General features: G+C 40.6%; 1 protein-coding gene and 1 long non-coding RNA gene across 13 annotated transcripts in view; one reads left to right on the forward strand and one right to left on the reverse strand.

Moving 5' to 3' along the window:
- The window catches only part of herc1 (HECT and RLD domain containing E3 ubiquitin protein ligase family member 1), a 262,328-nt gene that overhangs the window by 96,896 nt on the left and 137,723 nt on the right, over positions 1-27,709 (reverse strand). For 7 of the 11 annotated variants that reach the window (XM_073024866.1, XM_073024869.1, XM_073024868.1 and 4 more), the window contains 10 exons: positions 24,737-24,974; positions 22,204-22,376; positions 19,511-19,666; positions 16,611-16,717; positions 16,285-16,392; positions 11,175-11,351; positions 10,788-11,027; positions 9,204-9,287; positions 3,741-4,255; positions 896-1,692 (listed from right to left, as the gene is read on the reverse strand). In XM_073024866.1, coding sequence (XP_072880967.1) covers positions 896-1,692; positions 3,741-4,255; positions 9,204-9,287; positions 10,788-11,027; positions 11,175-11,351; positions 16,285-16,392; positions 16,611-16,717; positions 19,511-19,666; positions 22,204-22,376; positions 24,737-24,974 — 2,595 coding nt within the window. The remainder of the gene's footprint in view (positions 1-895; positions 1,693-3,740; positions 4,256-9,203; positions 9,288-10,787; positions 11,028-11,174; positions 11,352-16,284; positions 16,393-16,610; positions 16,718-19,510; positions 19,667-22,203; positions 22,377-24,736; positions 24,975-27,709) is intronic. The other 4 variants (XM_073024862.1, XM_073024861.1, XM_073024859.1 and 1 more) reach the window with 4 other exon arrangements.
- Positions 1,085-27,592, forward strand: LOC140714104 (uncharacterized). 2 transcript variants are annotated; one of them, XR_012095830.1, is made up of 4 exons: positions 1,099-1,211; positions 16,769-16,971; positions 23,342-23,808; positions 27,013-27,592. It is a non-coding gene; the product is annotated as an uncharacterized lncRNA (long non-coding RNA). The 2 variants fall into 2 exon arrangements; XR_012095829.1 differs by lacking the exon at positions 16,769-16,971 and having other exon boundaries at positions 1,085-1,211.

Below are 27,709 nucleotides of genomic sequence, written 5' to 3' on the forward strand. Positions count from 1 at the left end.
TTCTTTGATCAGGCTTTTGGCTCTCCAATCCATCAACCCTTCAGTTCCAAATCCTGTCCCATACCCTACTACATTTACAGCTGGAGAGTGACAAAACCTTTGGATCCCAAGGAATCAAGAATATAGAATAAGGAGCAAAAAAGATGAGGTAGAAGATCAGTCATAATCTTGTTGAACACAGGGTTGTGTGGGTTACTCCTGGTCTTATTGTTAAACATTCTTTACCTTGCTTTCATGTATATATCATATCTAGAGTCTTAGAAAAATGGAGGGCTATGTGGTTGTGTAATTCTAGGCAGTTTCTAGAGTAGGTTACATGGTCAGCACAACATTGTGGGGCAAAGGGCCTGTAATGTGCTGTAGATTTCTACAATTCTATCATTCTTACAGCATAGAAACAGGCCTTTTGGCCCAACTAATACACCCCATAGTGACCATTCAAGCTGGTCCATTTGCCTACATTTGGTCATAATCTTTTAAATCTTTCCCATACATGTATCTGTCCAAGTGCCTTTTAAAAGTCCTACTGGCCCACCTTTATCACTTATCAGGCAGCTCATTCCATATGTATACCACCATTTATGTTTTTTAAAAAAATTGTCTCTCAAGTTCCCCTTTAATCTTTCTCCCTCACCTTAAAGCTATGCCCTCTATTTCTCGATTCCCCAACCCTGGGAAGAAAACTGTGTGCATTCACCCTATCTATGCCCCTTATACACCTCTATAGGATTGCCTCTCCAAGGAATAAAATTCTAACCTATCAAACTTTTCCCTATAACTCAGTCGCTCAGCACATTAATTAATAAGCATGCAACTAGAACAGGAGGACAATCATTACTGAACGACTAAACCATCAACAGCGGTCTAGTTATCCATTAACACTGAACAGACATACCTTGTTTAGCTTTTCCACCACAGTGGTCATCCAGCAATGAGTTCACAATCAGTTTATAAATCACGGCCTGCGCACGCTCCAGATCAGACAGCCCCAGAGCTCTCTTAATTGGCGAGCGCATGACAGCCCGCTTCACCATGTGGCGCATCAGAAACTGGAGGGCAGATCGCATTTCCGTGTCATCCTGAAGAACCGGCGAGCCAGCACAGTCCGAGTTGTGGCCATTCTCAGTTAACACTTTCGGGATCAGCAGCAGTTCTGCATACTTACTGCAGCTTAACAGAGCACTAAGGGTCTTCATAGCACCAAGATAGAGGTAAGACAACTGAACAGCTCGGATTTCTGACTGAACCAAGTCATGATTTCTGAGAAAGTGCTCGTGCAGCTTTCGTTTTCCCTCTAGCAAATGCTGATGAGAATCCAAACTGAGATGCACAGAGTCCATAGTGCAAGTTGATATGTCATTTTCTGATCGTGAACTGGAAGCACCACATTGCATAAAACCTTTAGTTTCCTCAGAAGTCTGTGTTATTGCTCGCTGATCAATGGCTTCTTTAGTAGTGTCTGCCTCAGGTTTCTGCTCCAATTCTGTTTTGTCTTCAGATTCGTGCCTGTGCTTTTTCTCATGCCTTCTAGCACTCTGTTTGGCTCCATCTTCATGGATGCCGGTCAGATACATGAGATCCAGCAGCAGAGAAGCTGTCAGCCCACGGAATCGCGACACATCGAAAGGCAGTGGATCACAGGGTTCCAAGTTGTAGAGAGGCGTGTCACTGGGTGACCAAGAAGTTGGGAAGCTTTAATCAGATTCAGAATGACACAGGAAGAAGTGAGGGATAGACAAGAGGAATGTACACAAGACTATGCTGTTACAGAAGCACATGGATGCAGAAAGGAATGAAGTTTATGAGTCAGAATAGTGTAGAAAGAAATTACTAAATTCACTTGAGAGGAGAGGAGAGACAATGGTAAGTGGAAACATAAGCTCATAATGCACAAATTTACAAAATTAGGATTGCAGACTTAAATGACCATTAATTCAACAACAATGCTAGAAACAACTAACAGTAGATTTATCATACAAACAAAAATGACTACAGGATTATAGCAATTAAAATTAGGGCAGTTATCAGATACTTAACAGCAATCAGTATTCACATCTCCAAATTAAAATTGGAATCATAAGCAATCCCGTAAAAAAAAATCTCTCTGCTATCTCAATCTATTTTACAATTGTACTATATACACAAATATCCAGATGCATCTTTTAGATCCCAGAGAAGAAAAAAAAAAGTGACATTTGATCCAAACTGGAACTCAAGGAAACAGCTTTGCCAATGAAAAGACTTTCATTTCTGTAACATTTGAAATCCGCTAAGTGTAACTTCATATACCGGGGTACATTAAGTGGTGGGTTTCAAATAACTTATCAATTTCATATATTGAAAGGGGTATTCCTTGTTTCCAAACCATCATCAGTCTAAGTCTATTTAAGTGTTGCTTTGATGCTTTATAAATGCTGTGAAGTCATCGAGACTGTTGTCTGGGGTTGAAATTGAGTTTACCGTTTTGGACTTGATCTACTCCCCACAAACTATCCAATGTGAAGTCAATTATGACAATGTATTTCCTGAGTGGGTTGTGTTCATGAACCTGGAGTGCGTTTCCATATCTGCAACAGAGTAAATTGGCCAGTGTAAATTACCCTAGTGTGCAGATGAGTTGTAGAAACTGGGGGCGCAGGCAGTTGATGGGATTGTGGAGAGAATAATGTAGGATGAGGGTAGGACTACTCTAAAAGTGGGTGCTTAAAGGTCGTCATTATGACTGTGGACCAAAGGTCTAGTTTCTCTGCTACATCTCTTTTTGATTCATTCTGCACAAGACATACAGATGACCACCGTGTTATGGGGGTGGGGGGGGGGGGGAAGCGGGCTTTACATTCCTACAATGACCCATAATGTAATTTTTCAGAAGGCAAACCAGTGCCACCTGCACATGCATCAAAATAGTTACAAAATACTAATTTTTGTATTGATTTACTCATATACACACTGTAAGACTGATTTTTGTATTTTGTATCTCATATTTTTGGGTTGTGGATTTATGAAAACTGAAAGGGTGAATTTTCAATTTCTGAATGGCTGTAACATGGGGGTTGCCTGTAATGGGTTTTCTCACTGGAGAGCCTTCAGTACAACAACAAACCCTACTTGTGACAATACTGTGATGGAAGATATTCATTCACCTCAAAAACAATGGAGGACATGTCTGTTCCAGTAAAAATAGCCACATGCTGCATTCAAACATTGAGGAAAAGATTTGAAAGCTCAGTTGTAAAACTAAACAACCAGCTACAAACTTATACAAGACTACCTACACTTTAAATTTATATATTGTGAATATGTTCAAAATATATTTTGTGGTCATCTTTTGTTTTGGACTTTGTCCACTGTTCCATACTTTTCAGTGGACAAGAGTATTTAAAGGAAAGATGAGGCTTTAAAACCAGTGGTATTGAATTTATCATTTGAACTTTCTGCACTGTGGCTCTCCACTGAGACCACCTCTTTGCAGAGCAAGATTGGTGAACTTTTCTGAACATACGCACCAGAAAGCACTTTTTTAAAAACCAGTATCACTTAAAAAAAAAACATTATACACTTCAGTATCATTTTCTGCTGTATGCTACTGCTAAAATTATAGTTAAAACAACTGTCTCTAACTCCCATGAGCTGGCCGATTAATAACATATGAATTTGCACAAGAGGGAGAAAGCAGTATAGCCACTACAATAACTAGTAACTATACAAATTAGCTAATTTGACTGAAAACCTGTACCTACCTTATTGTTATTTCAGCATCATCCCACTGCACCTTGGCTGAAGTGCTCCCTTCCTTGACTACACCTAAAAGAGTAGCATGTCTTCCTGTTTGCTTGTGAATGCATCTGCCTCCAACTCGAAGACCGGTATCCACGCCACCAATTACTGCCAGCACTGGCCATACCTCAGTGCACAGAGTCCTCAGCTGGATTTCTGTAAGCTCAGCCAAGCCATGCTTGTTATGCTTGGCTTTTTCATCATCCTTGCTCTCTTCCTTCACCTCATGCTCCTCCCTGCTTTGCACAGAACGACTCTTTTTCAGTTTCTGGCTGACCTCTTTAATGCATGATTTGACCTTCTGTAAACGCTCCATCATATTTTTATTTATACAGTAAGTCCACTTATCTGTACGATGCAAAATGCGGATCAGCTGGATGGTGGCCTCTGCCAGTACAGTAGCTACTGGGCTACAGATAGGATCACCGGGCAGTAAATCCCTGGGTGTTCCTCGCATTTGCATTTCACATATTTTAACCTGGATACACAAAGTCAAATTCAAACAGAATAAATTAAACGTCATACATATTTTTTCATGCATACGCAATCAGTCTGATTGCGAAGTTTTAAAATCTTACATTGAATTTGTAATAGCTTCTATATTAGAATGTACAGAAGCATCAGTTATAGAAGGCATGGTTGTGACACAGAAACCAAATTATCACATTAGCAACCAAGAGATCAGACTTCCAATTCCACCACAGCAGTTACAGAAGTTAAATTCTTTTCATAATCTGGAACTTGGGGAAGAAAGAAAAACACAAACTAACCTTAGTAATGATGATCAAGAAAACTTGCACTGCAGTTAAAAACATTGGTGCACCACTAACTAGGGAGAAAATGTGTACTACTTTTAATAGCACACACAAAATTCTGGAGGAACTCAGCAAATCAGGCAACATTGATAGAGGGTACTCAACAGATGGCATTTTGGGTCAAAACCCCTCAACATAGATGCTTTCTCACTTGCTGAGTTATAGAGTCATAGAACATTACAGCACAAAAACAGGCTCTTCGGCCCATCTTGTCTGTACAAACTATTAATCTGCCTAGTCTCATCAACCATCATCTGTACAATAGCCATCCATATTCCTCCCATCCATGTATCTACCCAAATTTCTCTTAAATGCTGAAACTGAACCCATATCTACCATTTCTGCTGGCCATCTACTGTGTGAAGTCTCCCTTCATGTTCCCTTAAACCATGACCTCTAGTTCTAGTTCTACCCAACCTCAGTGGAAAAAGTCTGCTTATATCTACCCTACCCTCATAATTTTGATTTCTATCACAAATCATCCCTCATTCTGCTACATTCTAGGGAACAAATTTCTCACCTATTCAACCTTTCCTTGCAACTCAAGTCCTGAAGTCCTGGCAACATCAATGTAAATTTTCCCTGCACTCCTTCAACCTTCTTGACATCTTTCCTGCAGACAGGTGACCAGAACTGCACACAAACTGCAAATTAGGCCTTACCAATGTCTTACATAACTTCAAAATAACATTCTAACACCTATACTCAATCCTTTGATTTATGAAGGCCAAGTGTCAAAGGCTCTCTTTATGACCTGTAACGCCAATTTCAAGGAACTATTGATCTGCATTCCCAGATACTTCTGCTTTCCCACAATCCTCAGTACCCTACTGCTCACTGTGCAAGTTCTGCCCTGGTTTGTCCTCCCAAAGTGCAATACCTTATACTTTTCTGCATTGTTTGATCTGCCGTTTTTCCAGCTGATCCAGATCCCGATGCAAACTTTGATAACCTTCCTCACTGTCCACTACGCCCTCAATCTTGGTGTCATACACAAATTTGCTGATGCAGTTTACTACATTATCATCCAGATCAGACATGTATGACAAACAACAACAGACCCAGCGCCGATCCCTAGTCACAGGCCTCCAGTCAAAGAGGCAACCATCTCCAGCTTCTCCCGCGAAGCTAATGTCTAATCCAATTTACTACCTCATCCTGAATGTCAAGTGAATGAAACAATTTAACCAACCTCCCATGTGGGACCACGTCAAAGTCCATTTAAACCACATCCACTGTCTTGCCTCCATCAACTTTCCAGGTAATAGCCTCAAAAAACTCTAAGATTGGTTAGACATGACCTACCATGCACAAAGTTATGTTGACTACCCCTAATCAGTCCCTGTCTATCCAAATATTTATGTTTCAATTCCTTAGAATATCCTCCAATAACTTACTGATGTCAGGCTCACCAGCCCAATTTTCTGGCATATTCTTATAGCGTTTCTTAAAAATGCAACAACTTTAATTATCCTCCTGCACCTTAGCTGTTGCTAAGGATATTTTAATCACATGCGTGCAATTCAGGTACCAAACTCCAGGACATCACTGACACACTCATTTATGCTTACAAAACCATGGACCTTAATACTTGCAGAATAATGATTCTCTACCAAACTGCTGAACAGTACTGCCACCAGATTATACAAGGGCAAAATAAGACCTTATTGAAGGCAGACACCAATTAGAAATTCACCTTCAGTACCTAAGCACTTGAGGAAAAGTTTCTGAAGATCAAGAGTTTAAGTACAGTAGATAGATAGATAGATAGATAGATAGATAGATACTTTATTCATCCCCATGGGGAAATTCAGCATTTTTTTCCAATGTCCCATACACTTGTTGTAGCAAAAACTCATTACATACAATACTTAACTCAGTAATAATATGATATGCATCTAAATCACTAACTCAAAAAGCATTAATAATAGCTTTAAAAAAAAAAAAAAAGTTCTTAAGTATAAAGCTCATGGCCTGCAGGTAGAAGTGATCCTGTCAATAGACAATAGACAATAGGTTCAGGAGCAGGCCATTCGGCCCTTCAAGCCAGCAATGCCATTCAATGTGATCATGGCTGATCATCCACAATCAGTACTCCGTTCCTGCCTTCTCCCCATATCCCTTGACTCCGCATCTTTAACAGCTCTATCTAACTCTTTCTTGTAAGTATCCAGAGAGTTGGCCTCCACTGCCTTCTGAGGCAGAGCACTCCATAGATCCACAACTCTCTGGGTGAAAAAGTTTTTCCTGAACTCCGTTCTAAATGGTCTACCCCTTATTCTTAAACTGTAGCCTCTGGTTCTGGACTCCCCCAACATCGGGAACATGTATCCTGCCTATAGCATGTCCAATCCCTTAATAATCTTATATGTCTCAATTAGATCCCCTCTTATCCTTCTAAATTCCAATGTATACAAGCCCAGTCGCTCCAATCTTTCAAAATATGACAGTCCCGCCATCCTGAGAATCAACTTCGTGAACGTACACTGCACTCCCTCAATAGCAAGAACGTCCTTCCTCAGATTTGGAGACCAAAACTGCACACAATACTCCAGGTGGGGTCTCACCAGGGCCCTGTACAACTGCAGAAGGACCTTTTTGCTCCTATACTCAACTCCCCTTGTTATGAAGGCCAACATGCCATTAGCTTTCTTCACTGCCTGCTGTACCTGCATGCTTACTTTCATTGACTGATGTACAAGAACACCTAGATCTCATTGTACTTCCCCTTTTCCTAACTTGACACCATTCAGATAGTAATCTGCCTTCCTGTTCTTGCCACCAAAAGTGGATAACCTCACATTTATCCACATTAAACTGCATCTGCCATGCATCTGCCCACTCATCCAACCTGTCCAAGTCACCCTGCATTCTCCTAACATCCTCCTCATATTTCACAATGCCACCCAGCTTTGTGTCATCTGCAAATTTGCTAATGTTAATCCCTTCATCTAGATCATTCATGTATATTGTAAACAGCTGCGGTCCCAGCACCGAGCCTTGCGGTACCCCACTAGTCACTGCCTGCCGTTCTGAAAAGGACCCGTTAATCCCTACTCTTTGTTTTCTGTCTGCCAACCAATTTTCTATCCATGTTTGTATCCTACCCCCAATACCATGTGCTCTAATTTTGCCCACTAATCTCCTATGTGGGACCTTATCAAAAGCTTTCTGAAAGTCCAGGTACACTACATCCACTGGTTCTCCCTTGTCCATTTTCATAGTTACATCCTCAAAAAATTCCAGAAGATTAGTCAAGCATGATTTCCCCTTCGTAAATCCATGCTGACTTGGACCGATCCTGTTACTGCTAACCAAATGTGCCACTATTTCATCTTTTATAATTGACTCCAGATTCTTCCCCACCACTGATGTCAGGCTAACTGGTCTATAATTCCCTGTTTTCTCTCCCCCTCCTTTCTTAAAAAGTGGGATAACATTTGCTACCCTCCAATCCTCAGGAACTGATCCTGAATCTATAGAACATTGGAAAATGATTACCAATGCGTCCACAATTTCTAGAGCCACCTCCTTAAGTACCCTGGGATGCAGACCATCAGGCCCTGGGGATTTATCAGCCTTCAGTCCCATCAGTCTACCCAACACCATTTTCTGCCTAATGTGCCCTCCTCAGACGCTTGATAATTTAACTACCAACATTGAGAACAGCTACACAGTTATTGATGCTACTTTGGCAGAACCCTGTAAATGCATGGCTTGTTAAGTAAACCAATATCAGCAACTCTCCCATGCTGGTTTCATTTTATTCACTAGGTTAGGCAGGCCACATCACCCACATGCCCAGGGCCAGAACTTCTGGAAGCACTGGTTCACTACAGCTCAAAGAGAAGGACTATTCAGGATGGAACCAAGAACTCTATGCATCAGCATTGCATAAAATCCCAAGACAAACAGCCTAAGGAGTGTATCACCTCAGACACTCCATTTCTCACCCCTTTAACCACCCTCTGGCCCATGAATGACCATCTCCATTGGTTACACATTGACATTAACAGTTTTCTAAGACCCTACAGAGCTATAGTGGAAGCAAGTTATCCTGAAGAGTTTAGAAGAGCGAGGGGTGACCTTATTCAAACATACAAGATCTTAAGGGGACTAAGAGCATGGACGTTGAAATGTTTTCACCACTGGGAAGTTAAATAACAGGACATAACTATATGAGAGCAGTCTTTTAAAACTGACATATATACAGAATGGTAAGAAGCTGAATCATTGGGAGTAATGAGGAAGTAGATTAATATTTGATAGATCAAGCAACAAAGGAGTTATGGAGAAATGACACAGAAGAGGAACTGAGGCCAACAACAGAGGGCAGGCTCAAAGGGCTTGATGTCCTTCCCCTGCTCTTATTTTCTTGTACTCTTGACCTGAAGGACCATGCAAGAAGACAAAAGCTGGGAAGTGGGTGGGTTGGGTCCAGGTGTGACATTTTAACATCTTATCCAATCTGGATCCAACACAATCACTATCTGGTGGTTAACATTCTCTGTTTCATACAGCATTTTGCCTATCATTCTAAAATACTTTTCATTTAACTTATTGTGAGAAACACCAGCACACAATGTCTGTCCATGGAGAAAACCTCTTTACCTTTTCACCAGGATTACTGCTGTAAAACATGACACAGGGGTACAGTTCTGCTGCATCCACATCTTCAAAAGCTAACTTCGGCTCCTAAAAAAGGAAAGAAAATGAGGTTAATTAAGAAAAGCTGCTAAAGTAAACTTCGCAAACAGCAAAAAATTGGAACTTTTTCCATAAGCTATTTCCAGCAGAACTAGCACATCAAATAATTAAATGCCAGTAAGACCATAAGACATGAAGAGCAGAATTATGTTAACTGACCCATCATGTCTGCTCTACCATTCAATCATAGCTGATTTATTTTCCCTTTCAACCCCATTCTCCTGCCTTCTTCCAGTAACTTCAACAAACTTGCGTATCAAGAAGCTATCGACCTCAACTTTAAATATACTCAATGACTTGGCCTCCATAGCTGTCTGTGGCAATTAATTCCATAGATTCATCACCCTCTGGCTAAAGAAATTCCCCCTTATATCTGTACTAAAGGAACATCCTTCCATTTCCAAGGCTGTTCCCTCTGGTTCTAGACTCTCCCACTATAGGAAGCATCCTCTCCATGTTAACTGTATCAAGATCTAGACACAGTAGTATCCAGACTGAAAGTTACAAGATGCCAGTGTACTGTTTGTCTGCACAAAAATTATTATTGAATATTATTGGAATTCTCAGCTCTCTAGACCTTTATGTCCTACACATACTACACTTTGAAATAAAGCAGGCACATCATTGCAGCTGGAAGCAATCTTAATACCACACTAATGTATGGAATCATTGTATACTTTGACTCAAAGCTTCCAATCTGTTCTACCATCTTTACAGACTTCAAAAAGACTATTCAGCTAGGGGAGACACAATTGAACCAGCCACACTGGCTTAATAAATGCTCAGTTGGTAGAATAGGTTCTGGAGAAAGGATAAACCTGGAAGTCATCCTACCTGGTCAATAATTTGGGAATTCAAGACCTGCAACTGATGAGTATACTTTACTAATTGTGGAAGATTATTAAAATCTCAGCACAAAACCAATTCCTAAGAAAGCAGGACTGACTTAACAGAAATTGAGTCAGTTAATCCTATATTGACTAGAGTTTAATAGACTAAAAGGAGCCTCAACATGACCTTCACAATTTTAACAGGACTGGAAACATTAGATTATTGAAGGCCAGAGGATCACAGAAGATAGAGGAGAAAGAATTAGGAGTGAGATGAGAAGAAGTTTCTTCTCCAAGATAGTGGTGAAGCTATGGAATACACAGAAGGAAGGTAAAGCCAAATCATAAATATAGTCAAAGCAGTTGGACTTTTTAAAAGGGATATCAAATTTAAAGGGATACAGAGAGAAAGTTGAACACGATATTGAGTTAGATGATCAGCCATGACCACACTGAATGACAAAACAAACTTGAAATGACAAATGACCAACTCTTGCAACTATTGTTTTTTAAATGTTAAGATATGCAAATCTAAAATGTGATCCTCCTTTATAAATGTCTGGGCTCTGGGGATTTTTTTTTTAATAGTAAAATGCTTTCACTGGCATGAAATAAATTTTAAGGTTTTATCCACCAAGAACATTTAGGGAGTGCTTACCTCTCCATTTTTCCCAAAGGAAATTGTCCTGGCCTCCATATCCAAGACACATGTTACATAGTCTCCTTGAGTAAAACTGAAGAGGGTCAGTGTCTGTTCACCATTGTGGTAAAGGTTACCACTGTAAGCCCTGTACAGCCACATGTCCGAGGTAGTCCGATGGTTGAAATCGTGCACAGGCCAGCGAGATACTCCGACACATGTGCCTTCATTACCTCTATTTTCTTTCACTATATAAAACTAGAAAAAAAATTTGGAGTGTATAATATCCCAGAAATATACATTAAAAACACACAATGTAATGTACCCATTTAAATGGAGATAGAATTCAAAATTATTTGCATTTAAATAAATATTTTACAATTTCAGCATTCAATTAAGACATACCTTCCAATGATAGCATCCAGAAGCAATCCCTGTTGATGCTAGACCATAGCCCTTGCCACCACTCCCATGGGTCAGAACTTGTCCATTCTCTACCACACAACACTGGGTTTTCTCAGGATCAAAGGAGACCTCCTGGATAGGAAGATTTTCATCTTCTTCTTCTACTTCCCCCTGCTTCTAGTAAGAGTTGCAATTAAAAAATTCATTTAGCAAGCTTGTCACATTAAAGAATAATTGCACATCATATGTACAGTAACACAAAAAATGACTTGGCTCAAAAGCATTGACTGTTTATTCATTTCCACTAATGCTGCCTGACCTGCTGAGTTCCTGGAGCTCTTTGAGAGTTGCTTTGGATTTCCAGCATCTGAGAACTTGTCACATATATACAGTATCGAGGCAACAATATTTCTACAACAGGACAGATTTATATAACTCAAGTTAATCTGTCTTTCCGGGGAAAACTCTAATTGCCTGGGCGATGGAAGAGGGACAGTGCTTAAATATCAAGACGTGGGAAACAGCCTGCCTCAGTGACAACTATTGATGCTTAACTGCTTCGACTTTATGGTTAAACACAGTACACGTTCTTGTCAAGAGTGTTTGCATCCTAAAAAGCATCATACTCAAATACATCACAGCTTAGTACGGCAACCCACGACTCTACAGAGAGTTGAAAACACAGCTCAGCACATCACCGAAACCAGCCTCCCTTCCACGGACTCATTCTGTAGCTCTCACTACCTCAGTAAAGCACCGGGCATAGTCAAAGGTCCCACCCACTCTGGACGTTCTATCTTCTCCCCACTCCCACTGGGTGGAAGATACAAAAAGCTTGAAAGCCCATAGCATCAGGCTCAACGACAGCTTCTAACCCAGTGCTATACCCCAGATTGTTGGATGCTTCCCTAGTATGATAAGGTGTACTCTTGTCCTTACAATCTACACTCAGTAGTAATTGGGTATCTTCTGCACTTAATAAAGTGGCCATTGAGTGCATGATTGTGGTCTTCTGCTTCTGTAGCCCATCTTCTTCAAGATTCAACATGTTGTGCATTCAGAGATGTTCTTTGCCACATAATTGTTGTAATGCAAGGTTATGAGAATTAATATTGCCTTCCTGTCAGCCTGAACCAGTTTGGCCATTCTCCTCTGACCTCCCTCATTAATAAGGCATTTTTGCCCACAGAATGGCCATTCACTTAATTTTCTTTCTTTCTTGTTTCACCCTCTAAACTCTAGACTACCTCTAGACTATTGCGTATGAAATATCCAAAGAGATTGGCAGTTTCTAAGATACTCAAACCACCCTGTCTGGCACCAACAATAATTCCACAGTCAAAGTCAGCCTTAAATCATATTTCTTCCCCACTCTGATGTCTGGTCTGAATACTAACTAAACCCTCTTGACCATGTCTGCATGCTTTTATGTACTGAGTTGCTGCCACATGATAGGCTGATTAGATATTGGCACTAACACGGAGGTGTACAGGTTTATCTAATGAAGAGGTCACTGAGTGTCTCCTGCTATGACCTTGTCCCTGTCTATCTATCTTACTTTTTCTGTAAGGTAACACTTTATTCTGCACTCTTATTGTTTCACCTTGCACTGCCTCAGTGCACCACTGTGATGAACTGATTTCTATGAACAGTGTACAGCTTCTCCACCATACCTGGCAATATGTGACAATAATAAACCAATTTACCAACTTTTAAATGTGACCCTCATTTCAAACCATTTTGGTTTGAAAAGTTATAGACGGGGTTTCAGGGGACATGGTCAAATCCAAATGGGCTTGCAGGCTTTTGTTTTTCTGGCACAATCTCCTAACTAGTCAATAACTAGATTGCCGAGGCTCCAGGTGAGATTTTTAAATCTCCATTGATCACACGGGATCAAGAGATCAGCCTTATTTGTCACATGTACATTGAAACATTTAGTGAAGTGTGTCGTTTGCATCAGATCAAATCAGTGGATTATGTCTCTGGCACCATCATAGCATCTTCACAACTCATTAACCCTAACTGTACATTTTTGGAACGTGCGAGGAAACTGGAGCAGCTGGCGGAAGCCCACGTGGTCACAGGGAGAACGTACAAACTCCTGACAGGCAAGGGCAGGAACTAATTCCAGTGATCACAGGCACTGTAAAGTAATGCACTAAACACTATGCTACCATGTCGCCCTGGAGTAGAGGTTGGTAGTTGTGATCCCCTTCTTCAAGGAGGGCAACAGGGAAAAGGCTGATAATTGCAGACATGTGAGCCTAATATCAGTAGTAGAGTAATTGTTGGATAAGATTCTGAGGGGCAGGTGGGATAAAGGATCAAAAGCAGGAATTAAAGATAGTCAGTATAGCTTTGCCAAGGGTAGATCTTGACTGACCAATCTGACTGAATTGGTTTTTGAGGAGGTAAATCCCACATCGGAGATTGGTGAGGGTTTATGTGATCCAAAGCAAGTTGGCAAAATAGATCTTAAAATTGGCACAGCAATAGAAGTCAGAAGATTGTGATTAGATGCCTGTGACCAGCGATGTACAAAGATCAGTACTAGGACACTTGCTGTTTGTATAATTTGGATGTGGTTCCTTAAGGTTGTCATAGCTGGGTGGGTCAGTGGGGGGGGGGGGGGGGGAGGTAGTGGGGATAAGCTGCTACCTATTAAATGCTCGCAGTGGTGTGTGTCTTAAATAGCCTCTGACAACCAAGTCCAGCATCTGGTGTTCATGTGAAGCTACTAAGCCCAGAAGAACCATTTCTACTAACAAGAGAAGGGGCAAAGGCAGGTTACTGCCACTTTAAAACGAGTTGGTGTGGGCAGTTGTGCTTCATCAGCCATGGTTGGCAGCTCATCTAAGAGAAGGAAAACTCTGATCTCAAACTTCCACTGCCTTTTGGCTATGAGGAGGGCTTCAGGAATAAACCCTGAGGTAAAATCTGGAGCTGGAATCAATAAGGCAGCCCCACGGTGAGTTTAATGATGACTGGCAACTCCTCTGATGCTATTAATGCCAAACTATTATTAGTCTCCACCATTCCTTTGCATTCATCAGGAAAAGGGGAGCCTGCTGCAGAGAGAACAGCTTGCTCTCTATATCGTATTGCGTTGGCTTGCATATTTGTTGACCCCGACCAACTGAGGCTACAATTGGATGTGGATGCAAGTGGCGTGATCAGTAAGTATAGAGATGACATGAAGATTGGTGGAGTTGTTGATGGAGTGGAAAGTAGTTGGGTTAAGGCTAATGTTGATGACTGATGTGCTGGTGAAATGGGCAGATAAATGAGAGTTGGAGATTAATCCTGGTAAGTGACAGGTGACGCATTTTGGCAGCATTAATGAAGATAGGACATATACCATGAAAGTCCTGAAGAATGGAGGGAATTTGGTGTGCAAGACTAAATATCCTTGAAGGTGCAACACAGACAAATAACGTAGTTAAGGAAGCTTATAAGATACTGGTCTTCATTAGTTAGGACTTTGAACACAAGAGCAGAGAGGCCCTACTCCAACTATGTGAAACAGTGGAGCACTGTGTGCAGATCAAAGAAAATTAATTTCCAAAGTACATATATAACCCTGAGATTCATTTTCTTGCAGGCAAAGTCAATAAATCCAATAACCATAACAGAATCAATGAAAGACCTCACCAACAGATTGGTCAACCAGGGGCAAAAGACAACAAACTGTGCAAATACAAAAAGAAAGAAAAGAAAAGAAATAATAATAAAAATAATAAGCAATAAGTAGCACGAACACAAGATGAAGAATCCTTGAAAGTAAGTCCACAGTTTGTGGCAGTGATGGGGAAAGTGAAGTTGAGTGAAGTTATCCCCTCTAGTTGAGGACACTGATGACTGAGGGGTAATAACTGTTCCTGAGGCTCTTGTACCATCTTCCTGATGGCAGCAGCAAGACGAGAGCTTGACCTGGGTGGTGGGGGACCCTGATGATGGATGCTGCATTCCTGTGACAATGCTCCATGTAGATGTGATCACTGTGGGGAGGGTTTACCCATGATGGACTGAGTCGTATCAACTGCTTTTTAGGATTTTCTATTTTAGGGATTGATGAGTCCATACCAGTCCGTGATGCAGTCACCAAAATATATGGAAAATCTGAAACTGGGAAATGCGCAGAGGAGATTCATCAGAATGTTGTCTGGGATGGAGCGCTTGGAATTCCATGCTCAGCTCCCACAAGTGTGGATATCTCACTTCTGTGTCTTGCTGTCACTCCCTTCTCTTCTTCCCTCCCAATACCAGTGTTCTATTCTCCTACCACTCCACTGCAATTTCTCATTCTCTCATCATCAATCATTAAATTCTATACAACCTGCTGTACACATTTCTAATGTCCCAGTTGGTAGGAAGAGATCACATTCCCCCTCAGTCACCTTGTAAGTAGGGGCCACCATATCCAACTCAGAGTAACCAAAAGTTGAAGATGGTGCCTTTCTTACTACTAATAACTTTAAAGCACAGGCATTAACCTTTAAAATGTTTAACAGACCCGCTGGAATCCGTGTATTGTTAAATACTTTAGTTCAAAAGTCGTAAAGATATGAAAATCATCAACAAATTGGTCCTGAACTTTGATGTAATGTTTTGTATTTCACATTGTTTTGAGTTAATTTTACCATTTTCAACTCAGTTTTTTGCTAATTAATTCTCCTCCAATTTATATTTCAAAGTATTTGCTTATCTTAGTTTTTAAGTAAATATTGTCAATTAAGAATCTAACCTGAAAACAGTCATTTTCCAGTCTCTGTATTTGTCCTTTTTAATATGGCTTTACATTTGCCACTGGCTAGCATCCACACAGAGTACAGATTCAAGGAGTTAGAATTCATATGGCTCCCAACATTGCAGACATACCTGTCATTTTCCACCCCCAATATTCAGTTCCAATTATTTCATGTGGCATTCATTTAACTCAATTTCCTTTTCCTCCAATGTGTCCTTATTGCTCTTCCAGTTTTCCATTCAGTGCTTTACATTTTGTCTAATTCAGACTAATTTTAAATACACCTAACAATTCATTAGGCAACAAAGGAAATCCCCACTGTTCTTCATAACCGTTAAAAGAACATGTAGGCTCTGCTACCTGTAATTTCACCTGTTCCTTCTCTTTGACTTGAACTGTAGGTTTTGACTGGGCAAGGGGGGCCTCCCACATGCAATTCGAGATGAGCAAGAAAAGGTGTTCCACGACCTGTAAAAGGAATAAGTACACACAGGAAACATTGCGTGCCTGAACTTTAGTTAATTGTCTATACTAATCATCTTTCTATAAATAAATCCATTAACAAATTCTTACATTAACCGATAAGACAGCAAGAGGAATAAAATCAACATAGGACCTTGCAGCAGCACGTCTAACAAAATTTTTTATGGCTTCAAGAACAGAATTCCTCTAAGTACGTTGTTTACCTGTATCATCTGATCATCTTCCACGCTCGACTCACAGGCAGGCAACACTGCTTCCAGAACATGAAGGGCCAGTAGCCTCGTTCTTAGGTTCCCAGCCAGTGGGACACCTGTTCAACAAAACGCAGTATTGACATTCTATTTAATATTATTTTTCTAAGGTGAAGGAATGTGCATCAATAAATTCAGGAACTGAGAGAGATTTGTACGAAATACAGTCAGATGGCGACACCCCCTTCTCCCTTATTAAGGGGAGAGAGAGAGAGCCTGTGGTATGTCGAATGCCGGGTGAAACACGAAGTCTTTGGGATAACTGCAAGTCTGTGTCTTTGCTGTTGCTTTGCTCACGTTTGAGTGCTCGATGGTGGGTGCTGATGCTTTTTTTTTGCTGGTGGAGGGAAGGGGGATTGTTGCTCGCTGCCGCTTACGTGCGGGAGGGGGGAGCTGGGGGGGACCTTGGGGTTCTTACGTTTAACTGTCGTTCATTCTTTGGGGCACCCCTCTGCTTTCATGGATGTTGTGAAGAAAAAGCATTTCAGGATGTATATTGTATACATTTCTCTGACATTAAATTGGACTTTTGAACCTTTGACCATGCTATTAAATAAATTTGAACCTTTAAGCACTGCATCAATGTGACTGGCCATCATACACAAAATCTTTCATTGCAATCAACAGTACAATCTTTTAATTGTTTTATATTGCAATGTGAAACTAAATTCTGATCTGGAAACTTTTTTAAAGTGTGTAATCCATGTTGATTTGGTTGCACAACAATTATATTTGCTATTCAGAAGAAACAGGAGCCTGCACCACCATGCAGGTGTATCACAATATAATGCAGAACTTGAGCAATATTACTTTATCACTTTCTTCACATCCCTTGATTTACTTATCTCTCATTTCTACACAAGTGTCGGCTTTGAGGCTAATTAAAATTGATAATAATTAAACTCTTCCCTCACTGCACGTTGTCCAACATCAGTGAGAGAGGGTCTCACTGAACTTCCGTGGATGAGAAGATTTAAACTTCATCAGGGTAGGAGACTTCGCAGTGGAACTGCAAATCACCTATCAAATTCTAGCTAACTTCCTTCTTCTTCCACACATTTTTTCATTCTGGTTTCCTTTCCTTTCCAGTTCTGAAGGAGGGTCTCAGCCCAATACGCCGACTGTTTATTCCCCTCCATAGATGCTGCCCTACCTGCTGAGTTCCTCCAGCATTATGTGTATGTTACTATAGTCTGCATGCAACTGTTGCTTTTCCCATGTATTGCCTCAATGCACTAATGTGATGAAATGACCTGTATGGACGTTTGTCGTTCTGCCTCAGTACGTGTGACAATAAATTAATTTACCAATTGTCCAGTCATGTGAGCAGATTCTTACGCCAGCTACCTTTCCCTGCCCTCCGCGCAGCCATTCCAAAAATGAACATAGCTTTTTGTGCTCTGCTGACTGCCTGCACCCTTGCTAACATATTCCCCAAATTCTGATATCCCAATTTTGTGCAACATGCATGTAGCCTAATGAAGTACCTTCCTTAAATCCAAATACTCCCTATTTTCTAGTTCCCCTAACACAATGTATCCAGACAGATCTCAAATAGTTTATATGTTTTGAAATTATAGTTAACTCACTCACATCTTTTAACATTTTTAAGGTTTTTAAAAATCTATTAAAATTTATTAAATAGCATGGTTAATTTAAGTCAAGGTTTTCAAACTAACCAACTGGTCAACCAGGTGACAAAACATTAAGCAGATGGAGCTTATTCATGTCATGCAACATTAGTGTTAGTTATGGGCTGGAGACCTTGGTTTCCACAGCTAGAAACTGACAGTGGATGAAACCGTCATTTAATGATCTACCCTGATATTGAAAACCTCAGTGAATACTGTACCTTTGTCCTTATTACGTGCCTTTTCTATTCTGGTTGAAGTTTACTTTCTACATCCTGGCTACTGTTCAACAGCCCGTATACAACTCCCATCATGGTCTTTTTACTGTCCAGTTTCTTAATTCTACCCACAGGGGTTCTACATCTTCCGATCCTACGTCACTTCTCCCCAAGGATTTTATTTCATTTATTACCAACTGGGCCAAACCACCCCCGTCTACCTACCTGACCTTTTGATGCAATGTGTACACTAGGATGTTAAGCTCCCAATTATGATCTTCTTTCAGCCACAACTCTACAACCTGTCAATTTCTAATGACACTACAAGATCATCTACCTTATTCCACATACTACGTGCATTCAAATATATCACCAGCCCTGTATTCATCATCCTTTTCAATTCAGCCCCATGTTACAATTCAACTCAACCCACTGACTGCAGTTTTGCCTGTCATCTGTCCTCCGTCATGGTCTCACCACACACTGCATCATCTTGCATACCAACTGCCCCATCCTCAGCCCTATCAGTCCGGTTCCCATCCCCCTGCCAGCTTAGTTTAAACCTTCCTCAACAGCTCTAGCAAACTTGCCTGCATGCATACTGGCCCCCCTCAGGTTCAGCTGTAACCCATCCTTTTTGTACAGATCATACCTCCCACAGAAGAGATCCCAATAATCCAGAAATCTGAAACCCTGCTCCCTGCCCCTCAGCCTACATTACAGGCATATCTTTCGTACATCACGTGCATTTTGTTATGGATCCAAAATAATCACTTTAAAATGTTTTTCTGAATGCATGCAAACCATCTGGTACAACAGCTGTAATTACCAGGACTCAGGCACAAAATGCTGCAGCAATGCAGTTTCTTTGCAGAAATTCCCAACCATTTCTTCTGAGGAAAGGACTGGCCACGTAAAACACAAGAGATTCTCCAGTGCTATTGTGTTTCAGTGTCGTGAGTACTGAGCAATTCATCAAGATCTTAGAAAAGAAGTTGTGTACCTGAGAAGTATTTCTGGGCAGCAATATTAAGTAGTACTTCAGTCCACTTAGGCGAGGCCATTTTTGATTGGATAGCTTTTGAGGAAACAACTCTACGTAGGAAAACAAGAAAATCTCCCAGCTGCAGCTCTGCTGTATGCTGTTTTCGAAGAATTGCTGAAAAGTAAAAGGCTTGTGTTAGTAACCTGTGCATCTAAGAAATGACTGGGAAGTTTACAGAACCTAGAAGGGAATCAACAATTTATCTGTTGGGGGAGAAGGAAGTAACGTTACGTGCATTCTTTGATTTACGAATGTTTACTCTAATGTACCCTCTGAGTTAGGTGTCTGCAATATATCAACCTATTTTACAGTGTAATGAACGACACCAATTTCCATCCATAGGAATACACTGGACCAACATACCCATAATGCATTTAGTGCACCTTTCAACTTATTAAAGTCCATTTATGAAATGTTTTCCAAAAATGTCTTTCAGAAACTGCAGAGCAAATACGTTCAGTTTTAAAGATTATCAGGCTCGGCAGTTCTATTTCAAATTACTTCTTTTTGAGCCTTTAGCCTTTAATTTTCAGAAATTTCAATACCTAATGAATATTTACCTAATTCTGGGGAAGAAATATCAGAAGACATAATTTTAGAGCTACTTATTTAAAGTGACACCTTTGTTAAATTTGACCATTGGGCAGATGTAGGGATCATCTCCACTGCACACTGGTTCCAACTGGCTAGAGAAGAAATTGAATACCGAAGAGAAGTTTAGCCAGAAATAAAGTATTAGTCAAAATTGCTCATTTCAAGATCTCCAATTTAACATTGCTTTGCTAAAAGGAATGGTTCCAGAAAATTTGCATGGGAGAAATTAGAATCCACTACGTGTTAAGGATTTCATACAGGCTCTCTCAAAAATCAGATGGAGTCACAGAAATAGGTCCTTTGGCCGCCAGAGTCCATGTGAACCACTGAACGCTCATTTAGACTAACGTTTCATTCTTCCCACATTCCCATCAACATCTCTCAGGTTCTACACTCACCTAAATAACCCGGGGGGGGGGGGGCAATTTACAGCAGCAATTAACCCATCAGACCCCACATCTTCGAAACAATGGCAGAGATCACAGCACCCAGAGGAATACCACAGGGTTACAGAAAAAATGCGCCTATGCTCCTGTTTACATCAACAGTGTTGAGAGCTTCAAGTTCCTAGTATAAACATTACCAATATCCTGTCCTGATCAACAATGCCTCAATATCCTGCCAAGAAAGATCACCAATGCCTCAACTTCCTAAAGAAGTTTATTTATGTATTTTTTTTATTGAGATAGTGAGGAACAGTCCCTCCCAGCTCTGAGCCATGTTGCCCAGCAATACAGTACCCCGATTTAATCCTAGCCTAATCATGGGACAATTTACAATGGCCAATTAACCCACCGACTGGTACATTTTTGGAATGAGAGGGGAAACCAGAGCACATGGAGGAATGTACAAAAATGGTGGGAATTGAACACGGGTCACTGGTACTGTGAAGCGTTGCGCTAACCACTGCAACCGTACTGCTGATGCTTTCTGTGTGGTGTCTGCATGGCCTCCCTATCTCTGACTGAGTGTGCCGACTGCTCTGGTAAATTCTCATCTCAAAAAAAACAGAAGGTTTGGCATGTCCCCTTCAACTCTTACCAACTCTGTCTGGATGCATAACAAATGCTTTGCTTGTGATCACACAAAGCTGCAGAGGGTTGTGGAAACAGCTCTGCAAATCACAGGAACTAACCTCCCCTCTCTGTTCTCTGTCTATACTTGTTGCAGTCTTAGTAAAGCAGCCAGTAGAATTAAACATGCCACCCACCCCTGACATTCTCCCTCCTCCCCTTCCCATGGGCAGCAGATACAAAGGGCACGTACTGGAGAGTTTATCATCGGTAGCTGAGCGAAGGGCGCTGAGTAGGCTACGGTCAATTATGGAAAACCCTGAACATCCTCTACATAGCACCATCCAGAGACAGAGAAGCAGTTTCAGCGACAGGTTACTGTCGATGCAATGCTCCTCAGACAGGATGAAGAGGTCAATACTCCCCAATGCCATTAGGCTTTACAATTCAACTGCCAGGACTTAAGAACTTTTTTTTTAAAGCTATTATTAATGCTTTTTGAGTTAGTGATTTAGATGCATATCATATTATTACTGAGTTAAGTATTGTATGTAATGAGTTTTTGCTACAACAAGTGTATGGGACATTGGAAAAAATGTTGAATTTCCCCATGGGGATGAATAAAGTATCTATCTATCTATCTATCTATTCCAGTTATCAGACTCTTGAACAGACCTCCTGTATGATAAGATAGACTCTTGGCCTCACAATCTATCTCATTATGATCTTGCATTTCAGCATTTACCTGCACTGCACTTTCTCTGTAGCTGTCACACCTTATTCTGCATTGTTATTGTAGCTCAATGTACTTACTGTGCATCAATTTGATCTGTATAAACCCTATGCAAGCATTTCAGTCATGTTACAATAATAAGCCAGTACCAATAAATACAGTGCATTACCAACTCAAATGTATTGAGATCTTTGATCTTAAAGGCCACAGTATGAAGAATTTGAAGAGTGGTGTAATTTCCATATGGTATTATACAGTACACACTGCCCTTTAATTTTAATATGTGCTGCAAACCGATGTATGCTTCATACCTTTAAAATCTTTGGTATCTTCAGTTTCGCTGGTCTCATGTAATTTGTTTTCTCTACTTCCATGCAAGGGTGTAAGTTGCACTCCGACCTGAGAGAGTAGATTCTTCAGCTGACTGCACAACAGGTCTAATAAAGACTGAACCACCTTAGGGTTTAGCCTGTCTGCGTAAGTTCTGCAAGAATAACGCATAAAAGAAACAGAATAGCAAACGTGAAATAATGCAAAGAAATATTTTTGATGTTCATTATATAATCATACTGCCCAATGGCTTTCTGAGGCACAGCAATGGTGTGAATTGGCAGATTGCTTTGGTCAGTGTCAGTGCTTTGGCAAATTGCCAATGGAGATATTCTAAGGATGTGGGAGGGAAGACGATGGAATGCGGTGATAGGGAAAAATATTTCTCATATAACATCTGACAACATGGACACATAGATCCAAGTCTAGCAAATGAACGCAAATCAGTGAATCCATCCCTTTCCCTCTTCCCACCCCCCTCAGTAGAATGCTACTGATTCATGTCTGTTAGTAGAGGCATTATATGTCAGTAAATAATCAGGTTATTCTTCTAAATCAGGGGTCCACAAACCCCCTTCGATTAAATGTAGGGTTCCATGGCATAAAAACAGTTGGGAAAAGTGATGATTACAACCAGTCTTTAACTTCTCAAAAAAAAACATTGACCAAAAAAAAACATTCTTGCAAGCTACTATTCCATCTTCAACCCCCCCACTTTTCCCTCTAAGTTATTTCATTGTCATATTGTTTCAAAATTTGGGATACAATCTTCCTCTCAACTCTGTTTTGAAAATTCACTGTAAATAATTCAGCTCGAATAAAAGATTATGTCTCACATTTGGTACCTGAAAATGCCGTGGAATAATATTCCAGGATGTTTGTAAGTTACTGAAGTTTGTAGATGATGGCAACACTGATAGTAGAAGTGATTTTAACTGTTTTTAAAGTTGTCTTATTATCATAAACTTTTAAAAAGTTCAAATAATTTTAAAACTACCAAATCAAAAATAATGTGCACTTAAAAAAACCTTAAACATCTAGAAATTAATCATTTTACTATATTTCTGTATTTCTAAAGGAAAATAAGCTACTTACATGCATATACTTTTTCAATCAAAGACTTATTTACAGATACAGCACAGAACAGGCTTTTCCAGCACTGCCCAGCAATCCACCTTCTTAACCCGGGCCTAATCACAGGATAGTTTACAATCACCAATTAATCTACCAACTGGTGCGTCTTTGGAATGGCGGAGGAAAGCAGAGCACCAGGAGGAAATCCACGCGGTCACAGGGGGACAGCACTAGAATGAACTCCAGAACACCCATGCTGTAACCATGTCATGCTAACCACTACACCCCAAATGGAATGGAATCAGGCTACATATGCAAACTGTGAATGGCATAACTTGAGGGACTTGGCAGAATGCATTATCAGTCCTCAGCTCAGTGCACCCGTGCTCAACCCCTGCACTCAACAGTGAATCCACAGGCTGAACAAGATGGCATCTCCCTGACTTCTGAATTCCAATGCGAGACCAGCCTGCAAGATGTATGTCACTCGAGGTCCAGCAGGAAACCAAAAGGTAAGCACATTTTAAGAACATTTTAAAACCTGACAGATTTTGCACTTTGTCTGATAAACAACTTTTGGATGAGCAGAAGGGATCTTCAACGGCAAGCAACTACAGTAAGTAAATATGAGCTCAGAGATCTGGCTAAAAAGAGGTTAAAATACAGCCGAAGATGGCAGCTTACTACAATTAAGGTACGGACACCAACAAGTGAATTTTTACAAATTCTGTTACAATGCTTCAAGGTTATACTGTGGCCCATAGCTCACAGTTAGTTTCAACCTAATCTAACTGATGTGCCTAATCAACTAAACTGCCTTTCGTACACCATCTGTACTATGGATGCCATGGTAGTGAAGCAGTTAGTGTGACGCTATTAAAGCTCAGGGCTTTCCAGATTTCGGAGTTTAATTCCAGCACCGTTCTGTGAGGAGTCTCTGTATATCCTCCCTGTAGAATGCGTGGGCATTTCCCTGAGCATTCTGGTTTCCTCCCACAGTCCAAAGGTGTACTGGGTAGGTTAATTGGTCATTGTAAATAGTCCCGTGATTAGGTCAGGGTAAAATCAGGGTTGTGGAGTTGCTGGGGCGGGGCGGGGCGGAAGGGCCTACTCCACGCTGTATCACTAAATAAAAATAAGAAATGAAATATTGGTCAGGCAGCAAATCATAATAAAGAGCCAATTTAAGATCTATAGGAGTTGAAAAGTGCTGTAGGTGTCAAGACTAAATCTGCAGGAATAGGGACAAGTGCTTGTGTGCAAGGCTGTAGGAGACTTCAATGTATATCTCATACATATACAACAAAGGCAGCCGGCGTACAAACGGTAATTTACTTGACTGGGCACATCAGTTACCATTAGGCTAGTTGGTTCTGATCTTACAGATTAATGTAACCATGATATTTGATTACTGATAAGAAAACCAAGTATCATACTTACCCAGTGGTAATGGCTAGAATCTGAAGCAATCTGGTACTGGCAACCTTCAAAGCTGTGCTAAGCTGTGAAACACCAGGCTTTTGTATCAACTGCAATGGCTGTCCAAGCATAGTGTCAGTGCCACATAACTGGGACAATACATTCAATAATCCACTAGAGATTGCCAAGGAGACATCAACAGGGTGGTAACGCACACTAAGTGCAAATACTGTGACGAGCAAAAGGCGTTGCTGTGCTCCTGAAAAAGCAAAGTATCAAATATGAATAAAAACCAGAATGTGCATCCTTCACAGCTCAGCACATCACGGAAACCAACTTCCCTTCCATGGGCTCCGTCTGCACACCCCGCTGCCTTAGTAAAGTGGACAGCAAGATCAAACATCCCACCCATGCTGGCCATTCATTTTTCATCCCCCTCCCACTGGGCAGAAGATTGTTCTGTTTACTCTTTCCCACAGATGCTGCCTGGCCTGCTGAGTTCCTGCATTTTGTGTGCATTGCCTTGGGTTTCTCAGCACCTGCAGATTCTCTCCTGTTTGAGAAGACACAGAAATCTGGAAGCTCGTGCCACCAGGCTCAAGGACAACTTTCACCCCGCTGTTTTAAGACTATTAAATGTTTGTCTAGTACATTAAGATGGACTGTTGATCTCACAATCTATCTCGTTGTGACCTTGCACCTTACTGTGCATGTGCTCGGCACTGTAACCCTTTATTCTGCACTCAGTTACTGTTTTACCTGTACTACCTCAATGCATCATTGCAATGAGTTGATCTGTATGGATTGTATGCAAGACAAGTTTTTCCACTTGTAACTTGGTACATGTTACAATAATAAATCAATAATGATGCAAGTTTTAATATAGAATACTTTCAATATAGTTGCTTTCTTTATCCAACCTGATTTTACATAACCTTTTACTGTAAAAATTTATAACACTAGCTTAACCTCTAGGCAATTTCACTTGGGGGGGGGGGTTCGAGAACCAAATCTATTCAAGGAAGAAGTGTTTACAGAGCAGAAAATGGTATCTAGACCAGGAATGCAGATATATATAAGATTGGCGTATAATGGCACACCTTTGCTTGCATCTTTAGAAACAGCTCTATTTCCATCTTTAATATCTCTATTTTTCCTGAGATCTTTGGGCACAGAGCTCGGAAAGAGCGACACAACAGACTTCTAACATTGTAAAGCAGCGGGTTGTTTAGTATGTCTCCCTTCTCGCTGGGAAATGGAGACACCTCTCTCTCCCTTATGCGTGAGAGCCTGTGGTATGTCGAATACCGGGTGAACGAGTAGTCTTTGGGATAACTGCAAGTCTGTGTCTTTGCTGTTGCTTTGCTCACGTTTGAGTGCTCGGTGGCGGGTGCTGATGCTTTTTTTTTGCCAGTGGAGGGGAGGGGGGATTGTTGCTTGCTGCTGCTTACACACAAATTATTAAACTGTCATGGACATACACAAAATAATAAAAAAAAACGCTCACAGAATATTATCATCCGGATCCAGAGATCTAGAATACAAGTTGAAGTAATGCCACAACTGCAAAATGTTCTAGTAAGCAAACAGCAAGTATTGAGAGAAATTCAGGCATGCTTTAAAAAGGGGGGAAAAAAAGATGGTTGGCGGGTGGTGAGAGGGTTGCTCAGGAAATAAACGGATTTTACTAGTAATAACTACAGTTGCAAGAAAGAGCTTGTGAACCCTTTGCAACTGCCTACATTTCTGCATTAATTACTCATAAAATGTGGTCTGATCGTCATCTAAATCATAATAGATATATACCATCTGCCTGAACTAACAACACACAAAGGATTGTACTTCTTCTCATCAGTACACCATTTAAACGATCACAATCTAGGTTCAAAAAAGTAAATGAACTTCTGGGGTAATGCTTTCTACAAAAGCTATTTGGAGTCAGATGTTCCAATCAATGAGATGAGATTGGATGTGTGGATTGTAGAGGGGCCCTGCGCTATATTTTTAAAAAAGGCACATGGAGTTAGGTTACTGCCAGAGCCTGCTCTTCTCAAGAAAGCTCTGTTTATGCACACCTCAATCAAAACAACTTTCACCGCTATGTTTGGAGGAAAAAAGGCATTCCAAGTAATTTATGCATCTAAGCTGTAGTCCACAAGATTTTTACATTTATTTTCACTTAGTTTCAAAGATGTTCATTTATATCAAGTTTATTTTGGATGAATTCTCATTGATATTAATGTAAACAAATTGATTCTGAAGTTTTGTGATTTATTATTTCTGTTATTGCTTTGTAGCTTCAACACACCAACACCAAAATCTCATCCCAACTGTGAAGCATGGTGCAAAGAGCATCATGGTTTGGGGCTGCTTTGCTGCCTCAGGGCCTGGACACCTTCAACCAGAGGGAATGATAAATACGAAATTGTATCAAGACATTTTACAGGAGAATGTCAGGGTAGCAGTCATCACCTGAAGCTTAACAGAAGTTGCATGATGCAACAAGACAATAATCTGAAACACAAAAAGTAAATCTACAGCATATTGGTTTAAGAAGAAAATTCGTGCTTTGGAATAGCCATGTCAGAACGCAGACCTTAACCCAATTGAGATGCTATGGCATGGCCTGAAGAGAACTCTTCATAGAAGATATCCCAGAAATATTGATGAACTGAAACAGTTTAGTACGGAGGAATGGTCTAAAATTACACCTTGCTGTTGTACAATCCTGATCAGTAGCTACAGGAAACATTTGGTGGAGGTTATTGCTGCTAAAAGAGGTTTTACTAGTTATTAAATACAAGGATTCACATACTATTTCCAGCCTGGACAGTGAATGGTTAAAGAATATGTTCAATAAAGACATGAAAAGTACAATTGTTTGTGTGTTATTAGTTTAAGCAGATTGTGTTTGTTTATTATTGTGACTTAGATGAAGATCGGACCACATTTTGAGTAAGTAATGCAGAAAACCAGGTAATTGCAAAAGGTTCA

The sequence above is a fragment of the Hemitrygon akajei genome, chromosome 21 (genome assembly GCF_048418815.1).
Source record: "Hemitrygon akajei chromosome 21, sHemAka1.3, whole genome shotgun sequence".
NCBI classification, from domain to species: Eukaryota; Metazoa; Chordata; class Chondrichthyes; order Myliobatiformes; family Dasyatidae; genus Hemitrygon; species Hemitrygon akajei.